The following is a 10,186-nucleotide window of genomic DNA, read 5'->3' as shown; positions in this document are numbered from 1 at the left end:
AGCAGAGTCCATAGGCCCATAAATTTCAGATAGTGCTCATTAGAAACGAGGCGGATGTGGTTGCAAACAGCAAACTGACTGAAAGCTGCAGGATGCTCAGTGGGATGGGAAACTGTCGCCCTGTATTTGACCATTTATGGAAAAATTGCAAGAAAAGGAAATGCAGTTCTGTGTAAAAAAAAAAAAACACACACCCACAAATCCTCTTTTAGCCTGTTTATTGATTCAGTAAATGCATATAAATGATTCACTTTCTTCAGCAAGAGACATGTTGATGTGCTGTGATCTCAGTAATGAACAAAGTGCTTGAAAGATAATGCCTAGTACAAATAAATAAATATTATTTTTTACAAAAAAAGGAAAGAGATTACAAAATGTAGTTCAAGTATCAGAAGCGATCAGATGAGTTACCGTTAAGAGCCATTATATACAGCATTGCACCTAATCGTGTGATAAACAGGATGTTTTACACTAAAAATGGAGCCACAAATGGCTGTTCAAAGCAACTAGATCTCTTCTCAGAACTGTATATTTACAATTAAAGCTGGTACTTCGATTCGAAAGTGTTAAAATTTTACTACATTCCTATAAAATCTCTTACAAAGTCAAACTGTAAACATTTGGTTAACAAGGGTAGAACTGTACATACAATATCAAACACTATTTCAATCTCTTAATGAGGCTTTGACGAAGCTGAAACTAAAATAATAAAAGTACACTAAAATCCAAATGTTACTTTTTTCCTCCAATATAATTCTCATAATGTAAAAAAAAAAAAAAAAAACACAGCTCTGGCCTGATCGCTCAAGCACTAGGCACTCTAGGAAATTAATAAATGAACAGTATAAAAAATGTGTCTGATATCCATCAAATCCATAAATTAAAATTAAATATAAACAACAAATATAAACACTGCTTCACTTTGTCCCATCCAAACACACATAAAACACCCTGTTTTCATAACCTTGCGCATTGACCTTGTAATCAGGTCTTAAAAAGACACACAAAAACAAAAATACACACTCACAATCCATATCCATAACACAAATGATCTGAAACTGCAGTGGACAACATGAGAACTTTTAAACAACGTTCAAAACTGCAAGCAGCATTACAAATGGTAAGTCATCATTGCCCTCAGAATTTAAGACAAATAAATGCATATTGTCTAAATGTGCAATTATAATGTGCAATATATATGCAGCATATGTTTGAAAGTGAGTGCAGAAAAGCCATGAATCAGCCCGAAAGCGTCCGCGGGTGATCTTTGGTCTGTTTTAGCATCGTCCTTCAAAGTTCAGGGCATATTCTTACCGTCAGTGTTAAAAAAAACTGTCCGAAATCAAAATAAAAACATCTCCAAGTGGTATCCTGTTACGTAAACAGGGAATAGTGTTAAAAAATGTGGGGGTGGTTTACAAAATCATTTAATCCGTGCCACTGGCTCGGATTTGCCTTCATGCACAAAGACACAGAGAGAAATCACTAAACTCCTTACTAGGACAAACCACAGAACACGTACAATAATTACGAATAAAGGACAAATAAAAAAAATAAAAAACCCAGGTTGCACTCAGTTTCCATTTTTTGAAAGATGACTACACACTTTCTCTGGGACGAAAAGAGGAAGCAGCTTGACAGGAAACTCTTCCGCGCTGAGTAAAGCGATCCAGTCTTCAAATCTCACAGGCAGAGCTGAGGGGCTTCGTGGCACTCTATGGAGCATTTCTTCAAGTTCTGTGAAAAAAAAAGAATGAAGATTGTTTGGTTAATCACTGAACAGCGGATCTACTCAATAAGCTAGCTGCTAGCTAAGTGCATTTTAGCATTACAGCAGTTAGCATAACACAAAAACAGTGTTGTTTTTGTTTTGGGCCAGTCTGTATGGAATCTGCAATCAAAAAGTGAATATTTCCAAAGTGTTTCAACAGCAAATCCAAGCTCTACATATTTTTGCACACTTTACGAGTTTATTTACGTTGACAATGTTTTTAGCTAATTGTAACCTTGTTATTCAGACATCAGCATCGGTGTTCGCCATGAATGCCAGATGTTAACGCTGGGTGTAAACAGGGCCCATTCGTTCTACCTCCATTTAACCCATTTTACAAGATTTCAATCCGATCTGGAGGATCCACTTGATTTTATCCGAAAATGTTTGCAGTCTGCTAATATCATTTACTATTTAAATACATTTCTAATAGTATTTAGCTACTCTACTACATTAGTTTCTATTACTATTACCTCTGAAACAGCAGCACTGACACCACTTGTAGATAATGTAGAAAAGTGCGCCTTTAAGCGTGCAAAAGAGGAGCGAGAGACATACAGTGATCATTTACAAGTGGGTATCCAGAAATAAATTGTAGTGTAACTACAGTTAACAGTTGCATTAATATCACCTGTAAAGGGGCTATATTTTAAAATTATAACATTTAGACTTCATGATCAGTTGTAATGTAGTTTTACATTACCATTTTCTACCCTTTCTCTAAAACAAATAAGATTGCCACTGTACCTTTAAGACTTTTATATGCAAATAAGGCTGTCATGATTGGCTAAAGTTTAGATACTGCGCTTATCTTAATTATGAGGACATCTGGGCCAAAGGTTTAATTGGATGTCAATGACCAGAAGATATGAGAAATGTTTTCTTGTTGCATTAAGAGTTGATAATTAGAGTCAAATTCATTGTATGGCCTATTTTAAGCATTTGAGGAAGTATAATCATTTGAAAAAGATAAGGAAGAAACAGAAGGAGGAAATACTTACAGACAAGCTTCACTAAGCCAGTGCTGTTGCACATAAGGTGGAATGAGGAAGAATAAACAGAATGAAACGGAGAGAAAGAAGAAGAGAATGTGAAAGGTCAAAGTATGAAATGATTAGGGGTTCTGGAGAGATGATATGACATGGATATAAGGACAGTGAGAGTGGCTCACCTGTGTGGACAGAGCGAGAGTGGTGTGTGACGCTGAACACAGGGACAGCTGGGCGGGCATCAGCTCTCTGATGATCGGATCGTCCAAACCCTCGATGCGGGGCTTCTTATTGGGTTCAGGGCTGGTGAGAGGGGTCACGCTGTTTCTCCTGATCAAAGTGCTCGGGCCTCTCTTCACCTCCTAGAGAGAGAAGACACAACAAGAGATTAGAACCTGAAATAGTAAAAAAGTGTTTGTGTGCAGTGTATATGTTTGTGCTTACCTCTGGTCTGTCTCTGTGCGTGTTCACTGCATCCACATTAAGAGAGATGGATTCAACTTTGCACCCTTTAAAACACACAAACAAAACACACAATTAGTTTTTGTTATTCTTATCAATATTATTCAAATATGAGCCGAGACTATACTCCTACCATAAGCCACCGGGGTCAGCTTCAGTACTGTGTGGAGTGGACACTTCAGGTACGGCATTTCATCTGCCGACAAGAAATTAAAAAAGTTAGTATAAATGCACTGCAAATAAGTACAGGGTGCGGATGGAGATTAGGGGTCATTTACTTATGACTCATGTCATTCCAAACTTGTATGGCTTTGTTTTTCTTCTATGGAACACAAAAAGAGATATTCTGATGAATGTTCCTGCTGCTCTTTTCCATTCTACGAATTGGTGTTGTCAATCTCTAAGATAAACATCATCAAGTATTTATTTTTAAAGCGTGTTATTTCAAGTATGCTTTGGTAACACTTTAGATTAGCAAACACATACTCCCTATTAAAGAGTTTTCCCTTAATGAACTCATAGTTTTGCTTCTTATGGACAGTAAGGTAGTTTTTGTAGTAGTTACAGTATATTTAAGTAGCTAGTAGGATTAAGAGATCTAGAATATGGATATGAATTAATATGTACTTTATAAGTGCTAGTAAACGGCCAATAATCTAGTAATGCATGCTAATAAGCAACTAGTCAATAGTGAATAATGTTCCCTAATCTAAAGTGTTACCTACTCTTTTAAAAGTCTCCTAAAGTGTATTTTTTGGAGCTCAAGTGGAACTTTATCGTCAGTTTTTGTGGGAAAGAGCATATGGGAATTTCTACTAAACCTCTATTGTTTTCCACAGAAGTGAGAAACTCAGAGTCTGTAACTCATAGAGTCTTAAATGAGGTGAGTAAATGGTGAGTAAATGATGACCCCAAGTTCTATTTAAGAATCTCACCTGCACTTTTGTCCAAGAAGTAGGCTAACAGGCAGCGCATCACAGCCTGATGACAAATGACAAGAACATTTTTCTGTCGTTCCATTTCCATGGTCACAGGCTCCAGCCGCTGAACCAAATCCTGATATGACTGGAGAAGACAGAAGCATTTTATTAAAAGACACTTTCTTAAACCTTGCCATAGTAAAATAGGGGGATTTCATCGGTTTGTACCTCTCCGGAAGGGTAACGGTAGTAGTATTTATCTTGATCTCTGAGAGCAAACTCCTCTGGGAACCTCTCCCTCACTTCTTCATAAGTCATCTCCTCACACACACCCTATAGACAACATACGAACATCTTAAGATTGAAATTGGAGTACGTTTGGAGAAACACCAAACCAGAGACGCAGAGTTTACTTACAGCGTCAATCTCATTCAGGGCTTTCCACGGTTCGTACGGCACGTTGAGGGCCTCGGCCGTTTGGATACTACGGCGCATCTGGCTCGTCCAAACCTTCAAGTCCTTCAAGTTCTGCTCCTCCACAAATTTAGCAAGAGTTCCTGCGAACTACAGAGTGGAACGTTTGTTATTCTGGAGAGTTTGGATAAATTTGACACATGGGTTATTTAATACTCTTGGCTAGGACACGGATTCAAATTTTAACCACCAAATTGAGCTAACTTGGCAACAACACGCTAGTTTTGAAAGCTACAAATCACTTTTAGATGAGCTACCCAATCTCACAAGTCAAACATCCTGCATTATTTTCATTCTTTTCCAAGATTTACGAGCGTAAGTACCTTTCGTCCTCGTGTAGACAGTCCAGAGTCTCCGCCCAGACGGCCCTGCAGGTTATGTTGGCTCTCACCGTGGCGGCACAAATAAATCGACCGCGGCTGCACGTGGATGTTCATCAGGTAGTAGACGATCCGACTCTGGATGTGGTCTTGAACGCAGTTCACCAGGAATCTACGGCCCACGTCAATCACTTTGATGAAGGACAAGTTTCTGTGAGGACAAACAAGTGGTTAACCTTGTGATGTCAAAGAAAAGTCATTGACAAAGAAAATTTGCCTGTGTTTTGATAACATACTTGTCATAATGGTCAGGGTCAAGTGGCTGATAGTTCATTCTGTAACACTCGATTCTTTTCTTAAAGTCCTCCATGGCATCCGTCTTGTTGCAATCTTGATAGTCCGGACATGACACCTTAACTTCCTGTTTAAATATTAATGCAGTGTTTAGCGGTTTTGCACACTTTAGCGTCAGTGATTTAGCAGTCATTTATATAATTAAGCTCTACATATAAATGTTAAAATTTGTTGTCTGAAACTCTTAATCATGAAACATACCAGGATATTACAGGCAATTACATTCGGGTCGTCACAAAGAGACTCGATGAAGAAAATCTGCAAAAGTACATTTGTATTAGTGGTCTTCGTCCTTCTTGTAATTTTCATCAAAGGTGATTTTCAAGATATTATGACCGACCTTGAAGCCATTTTCTGCACCAAAATCCAGGATCATATCCCGTCGCTCTCTGGTTGAGTTTGTGGCATCAAAAACCTGTGGAAAGATACGGAGGTGAGAATCTGCTCTATCTTGAAACTTTCTGCAAGCCGTTTATACATCTACAGTAGTGCGCTCAAACGATTAATCGCGATTAATCACATCCAAAATTAGGGATTTATTATGTATATTTAAATACACACACACACACTCACACACATATATTTTTTTTTTTTTCAAAATCGTCTTTTCAATTAATCCACAAATCACATTAGTCAAGGGCCGGGCAGCAGCTGGCCTGTACAGTTAATGAATAACACGGATCAACTACGACAGCCTTAAACGACACATTGTGCAGCCCTTATATAAACATTTGTATTTTTCCTTGAATATATACGCATTCATGCATGCTTATGTATAGATACATAACAAATATACAAAGTACACACATATATATTATGTAAATAAAACGTTTATTTTGGATGCCATTAATCGTTTGACGGCACTTAAAGATACAGTACTCACAGCCACTTGACCTTCCTCTTCGGTGAGGTAATTCTTGACATCTCTCAGCGCGGCCAAGGCACACTGGCTGGAGACAAAACGAAATGATTAATTACTTCATAGATCTACATAAAAGAGTGGAAGAAGAATTCATTTCTATCTCATGGCATAGTGTAGTGCAGGCACACAACTCACTGTCGGATTTTTACAGCATCCTCATTGTCCGATTTGAAGAAATCGTAAGAGCTGTAGTTTTTCACTGCCTCTCGTCGATACTCGCCAACGTTAAAGACTAGAAATACACATTGCGCAATTAAGAATTAAGAAAAATAATAATATAAAATACAAACATATTTATTCATTTAACATTGCTTGATTTGTTTACCTTTTGTGGGAATACCGATCCAGTTGAGGTAGCGTGTGAGTTTTCTTGATATGTATGTTTTGCCCCGAGCAGGAAGCCCTACCATCACGATCACTGTTGGGGAGTTTGCCAGGTGGGGGCCTCCACGTGCTAAAATTAAAAGAGAAAATAAAATACATGGTCACAATTTGCTGAAAAATGTTTAATCGCAACTCACCATTAGCCTACATTTTAGGGTTTTTCAAGATAAATGGAAATTTTTCTTTTAATTTCCCTCATTCCACATGATGTCCCAGTCACGTGCAATGTGCAGCCTTTTAGTGACCCTCCCCACCAGCTACTGACCAGGTCATGTGCACACAGATGCACTTTCAAAGCTAAATATTTACTACACTTAAATGCACATTCCATTCCGGCAGCGACGCAGATGAGTCTCACTTTCTCGTACACACACAGACACATAAATCCTCCCAGAAGTAAATGTTTCTGCACAAGTCTGACGTTTCTTAGGAATTGCCACAAAAAAAATTTATTTATGCAGTTGTGCATTAGGCTAGGATTCACTTTGAATATGTCTCTATTCCATCATGGTATTGATGAGGTAAAAGTAATCCCCGTGAGAGGGAGAGTGAAAGTACACCGCAGTTTTTCTCAATGAACTACAGATGTCCATTGGCAGGTGGCCATGTGAATAGGCAATGTGAACCAGTGCAGTTGGGGTTAATCCTTAAGAAGCTCCCCAACAGAAAACTCAGCTCAGTCAGCAGAGACAGACCATGATCTTATTAGGCTTTAACTGGCTGTCCACGTACACTGACCAGACAGAATCTCACGGAGAACATGTCTACATCATGATTCACCCCAAAATATGTTATATTGTATTTATAAATTACATTATGTATAAAGGAAATTGTGAACGGAGTCCCCACCCCCCATTTATTTATTCCTTCCTTCTTTCATTCTTAATAGCGATTTCATTATTCTACATTATATGGTAACAGTGCAAAAAATAAATAGATAAAATACTGTCCCGGATACAAGTTTTTTTTTTTATCTGCAAAAATAAAATGTGATACAAAAAATTAATAATTGCAGAAATTATTACCATTATTTATATTAAAATGTTATGGTTTACTGATTTTTTGTATTTATGCGTTGTTTTTTTGTTTGTTTGTTTTTACAAATTATGTTGTCTCCTGCGAGCTTTTTAGCTTCACAAATTTGAGCAATCGATTTATTATTTATTGCATTAAAGTATGCCTTAATTTATCGCAGTAAGCAACATGAGGGTCAGGGTGATCTCACTGAAGCAGCAGATATTAAAAAGCATCACTTGTGTCGTGATGAGTAATTCCTGTGCGTACGCTACAGGCGTCACGCTCACGCCGAGTCCAGGTGAATATATTGATCAATCAGAACCCAGTATGATCGGAAGACCCAATATTCCCACATTCCTCTGCAAATCCCTGGCGTCATCAGCGCGCCTTTGAGTCCCAAAATCTTTACAAAAGGCGATGCGTGTGGGCTTCCGTGAACACCGAAACACTTGAGCCACCGTTTAGAATGTTAAAGGGACAGTCATTCTGTTGTCATGGCTACCGATGACCAAGTGCGCATTACTGCTGAATATGCTCGCTGATCTTTAAAAGAAAATTTGATGTAAATATAAATGTAGGTAACTAATGTGATTACTCACATGGGCAGGGGATTGAAGGTTTGTCATCCTTAGAGGGAATCCAGATTTTTTGGATCCTGTTCTGTGTTAGTTCCTTTGGCATTCCTTTAGGATTGGGGAATACCGGCAAGATCACAGCGTCCCGTTACACACCGGATTCGGAAATTCCAAGACTTTTTGACGAACGCGACCGAACAATGACGAGTTAACGTCGCTCTTCTTTGTAAATCTTCTTCTTTAAAACGCTGTTTGATGATTTGCTTCCACAGTAAAATCTTTACAGACCTACTTGCTCTGCTTCCCGGTAATCTTTAACGGCACGTCTCTCCTCGTCTGCGCCTTAAATACGGAACCGGCAGCGCGATGCTGTGACGTCACCACAGAGGGCGTGTCTGCCCGAGAGAGCGATCACATGCGCCACCTGGCGGCCAAAAGAGAGCTGAGTTATTATGAATAAAAAAAAAACACCGCTATGATGTTCACACTTTATATTCGTGCGTTGAATAACAGAGCACTTATTATAATTATGTTGATATTTTGTTATATTTCTAGAGGCTAATGCTATGCACAAACTGATCAAAGGCTTGCAAGGCTGTGCACTCAAGTGAATTCAAAATGCAAGTCACGCGTGGAGTGGGCATCCCCTCTTGCCTACGTGCAGAGAGTCACTACGTCAACCCATCAATCTCCATAAACCCGTGAAATAATAGCAAGCGTCTTGAGCTATAAATTCACAGGCTTGTTGTGTTTCAAATGATTATCTCCTGCCATACAATTCGTAAATTCATACTATATTTAACGGTCAACACTTAGGCTGCATGTGAAATAACAGGAGTCTGTTTTATTTCCGCATCAGCTTGTACTTAAAAACACAACAACAGCTGATGAATCAGTAATTAAATGAAACTTAATGTGCATGTAATTTCTAGAGTTTGTTTGTTTGTTTTAAAGCCTAAATAAGAAAAAATAATTTTCCGAAAGAGTTCCGAAATTCTAGAATCATGACAATTTAACATTTTTGGAACATTAAATTGTGACTTTTCTGAACTTAACGTTAATGCAGACCCCTTTTTTCCTTTTTATTTTTTTACATTTTTTAATATAGCTGAATATTGCTATACTTAGTGATATAACAGAGAAACGTCTATGAGAAACAGATGACTGCGCTGCATTTATTAATCACTGCTTTGTTGGTTTTGAGCTCTTCGGTGTGATGCTGAGAGCTGCACGTACAGGATGAAAACCGAGGATGTGACATCACTCTACTTCAACATCACATCATCTCTAGTCCGAGAATATTACACTCATCGTTAAATGGAAACATTATTTATTTTAATTTTTTATTTTATGTCTAGTTTTCACGTGGCAGCGCTTTAGAACACTCACCGACCGATATTTTAGAAGACATTTGAAGGTACATCGGGAAAAAAGTCATTCTGTTTCTCCTCTTTTCACACAGACATGCGATACCCAAAGAAAACTAGTTAATTACAAGTAATGTGAGAACAGCTTTGTTTTCCCCAAGCTTCATGACACTTTCTCTCTCTTTCATGTCTTTGTTAATGCACAATGAACGTGTTTCCCATCGACTGCCGAGCTGACCCAGATCACTGTCTGACCGAAATCTCAGTTTTTTTCTTTTGGCTGATATTTGCGCGGGACACACTGGGTGAGCTGAAATAAATATCATCCCAAAATATGTTTAGACTCTGTAGAATTTATAGCAGTGTTTGAAGGAAATCTTTCATAAAGCACTTATACTGTCCTTTTGTTTGTCAAAATGCTTTTATTGTCCTCATTTGTAAGTCGCGATGGATAAAATGGTCTGTTATCTTAAATTATTACATGTAAATATAAATGGTATATGTCTAGAAGTTAAAAGTAGGCTAATAAACTACATGTGTCTTAACTTTGTACTATGGAGATTAATTAGCCTATAGCCTATCCGTGGATTTTCTTTAAAATATTATAAATACACTTTAAATAAATACTTTA

General features: G+C 38.0%; 1 protein-coding gene across 4 annotated transcripts; it reads right to left on the bottom strand.

Moving 5' to 3' along the window:
• Positions 1-201: 201 nt before the first annotated feature.
• pfkfb3 (6-phosphofructo-2-kinase/fructose-2,6-biphosphatase 3) lies at positions 202-8,523 on the bottom strand. 4 transcript variants are annotated; one of them, XM_026230508.1, is made up of 16 exons: positions 8,213-8,523; positions 6,538-6,666; positions 6,348-6,444; positions 6,174-6,240; positions 5,631-5,705; positions 5,492-5,548; positions 5,233-5,357; positions 4,940-5,147; positions 4,560-4,706; positions 4,371-4,475; positions 4,158-4,287; positions 3,356-3,418; positions 3,205-3,269; positions 2,943-3,122; positions 2,773-2,795; positions 202-1,737 (listed from the first exon to the last, which is right to left on the bottom strand). In XM_026230508.1, the coding sequence occupies exons 1-16, from the start codon at positions 8,292-8,294 to the stop codon at positions 1,731-1,733; spliced, it is 1,560 nt and encodes a 519-aa protein (XP_026086293.1). In that variant the 5' UTR covers positions 8,295-8,523; the 3' UTR covers positions 202-1,730. The 4 variants fall into 4 exon arrangements, with proteins under 4 accessions (XP_026086293.1, XP_026086284.1, XP_026086275.1 ...); XM_026230499.1 differs by lacking the exon at positions 2,773-2,795 and having other exon boundaries at positions 8,213-8,329; positions 8,364-8,523; XM_026230517.1 differs by lacking the exon at positions 202-1,737 and adding an exon at positions 1,772-2,295.
• Between the last annotated feature and the right edge of the window lie 1,663 nt (positions 8,524-10,186).

The sequence above is a fragment of the Carassius auratus genome, chromosome 4, assembly GCF_003368295.1.
Source record: "Carassius auratus strain Wakin chromosome 4, ASM336829v1, whole genome shotgun sequence".
Classification (NCBI taxonomy): domain Eukaryota; kingdom Metazoa; phylum Chordata; class Actinopteri; order Cypriniformes; family Cyprinidae; genus Carassius; species Carassius auratus.
Note: the sequence above shows the minus strand (reverse complement) of the source record. Positions and strands in the feature narration are given on the sequence as shown.

Excerpts from the sequence above, each read along its gene's own strand:
- pfkfb3 (XM_026230517.1), bottom strand. The coding sequence starts at position 8,294 with ATGCCAAAGGAACTAACACAGAACAGGATCCAAAAAATCTGGATTCCC. Across the intron at positions 3,270-3,355 it reads GCTGACCCCGGTGGCTTATG|GGTGCAAAGTTGAATCCATC; the intron begins GTAGGAGTATAG and ends TGTGTTTTAAAG. Across the intron at positions 2,296-2,772 it reads TGGCTTAGTGAAGCTTGTCT|GCGCACTTTTCTACATTATC; the intron begins GTAAGTATTTCC and ends GCACGCTTAAAG.